The 847-nt window shown below is 45.3% G+C and overlaps 1 protein-coding gene across 1 annotated transcript in view; it reads left to right on the top strand.

Moving 5' to 3' along the window:
* The window catches only part of LOC116085159 (PRAME family member 12-like), a gene marked incomplete at its 3' end in the record, with an annotated part of 12,235 nt that extends 11,388 nt beyond the window's left edge, over positions 1-847 (top strand). The window contains exon 2 of the mRNA XM_031362606.1: positions 403-847. Within this exon, the coding sequence (XP_031218466.1) occupies positions 403-847 (445 nt within the window). The remainder of the gene's footprint in view (positions 1-402) is intronic.

The raw sequence follows: 847 nt of genomic DNA, 5'->3' as shown, positions 1-847 counted from the left end.
TAGAGATTGTGGGGTCACATTGAATTGCTTCTGATGGGATCATCAGACAGTGAAGCAGGAACTTTGAAACTATTATTGGCTTGGACTAAGGACAGTTGTCTGTGGATTAGGGCTTATCTAAAAGTAGCCTCACAGTAGAATGAGCCTATCCCTGGCATTCCCACACTCACTAATAATGGATCTAAGGAGAAATAAAGAGTCCTTTAGTAAAAGGAAAGTGGTCAGGTCTACACATGCAGCTCACAGAAAGCTTCTGTAGCATGCTTGTGTGCACATTGCACTCTTCTTTCAAAGACATACACCTTGGCAGAGTAGGGGGTGAATTGAGTTTAGAGTCACATAGGGAAATTTGATTAATGGTGTACATTTTTGCTAACATTCGACATGTTTCACCCTCGGCAGGGGAAAACTTCAGGTTTTGGACCTGAGGAATGTACACCATGCCTTCTGGAACATATGGGCTGGTGCAGAGGAGAGTGAAGAAGGCTCATCTTCAGAGCCCTTGGATGAGAAGCCAGTAGTGAAGGTCCTTTCCAGATATGCACTGAGGAGGAAGCTGAAGGTGTTAGCTGACCTGTGCCTCAGGCCTCAACCTGATGAAGTACGAGCATACTTCTTGAAGTGGGCCCAGCAGAGAAAGGGCTCCCTACATTTGTGCTGTACAACAATGAAGATCTGGGCTATGCCCATGGAGTTTACCAGAGAGATCTTGAATGTCTTTCATCCAGAGCACATCGAGGAATTGGAATTAAATACTGAGTGGAATATGTTCAAACTGGCCCTTTTTGCTCCCTGCTTTGGGCAGATGAGAAATCTTCGCAAACTTCTCCTGGCACCCCTCTACAAC

This window comes from Mastomys coucha, unplaced genomic scaffold (genome assembly GCF_008632895.1).
Source record: "Mastomys coucha isolate ucsf_1 unplaced genomic scaffold, UCSF_Mcou_1 pScaffold9, whole genome shotgun sequence".
Taxonomy (NCBI): Eukaryota; Metazoa; Chordata; class Mammalia; order Rodentia; family Muridae; genus Mastomys; species Mastomys coucha.
Note: the sequence above shows the minus strand (reverse complement) of the source record. Positions and strands in the feature narration are given on the sequence as shown.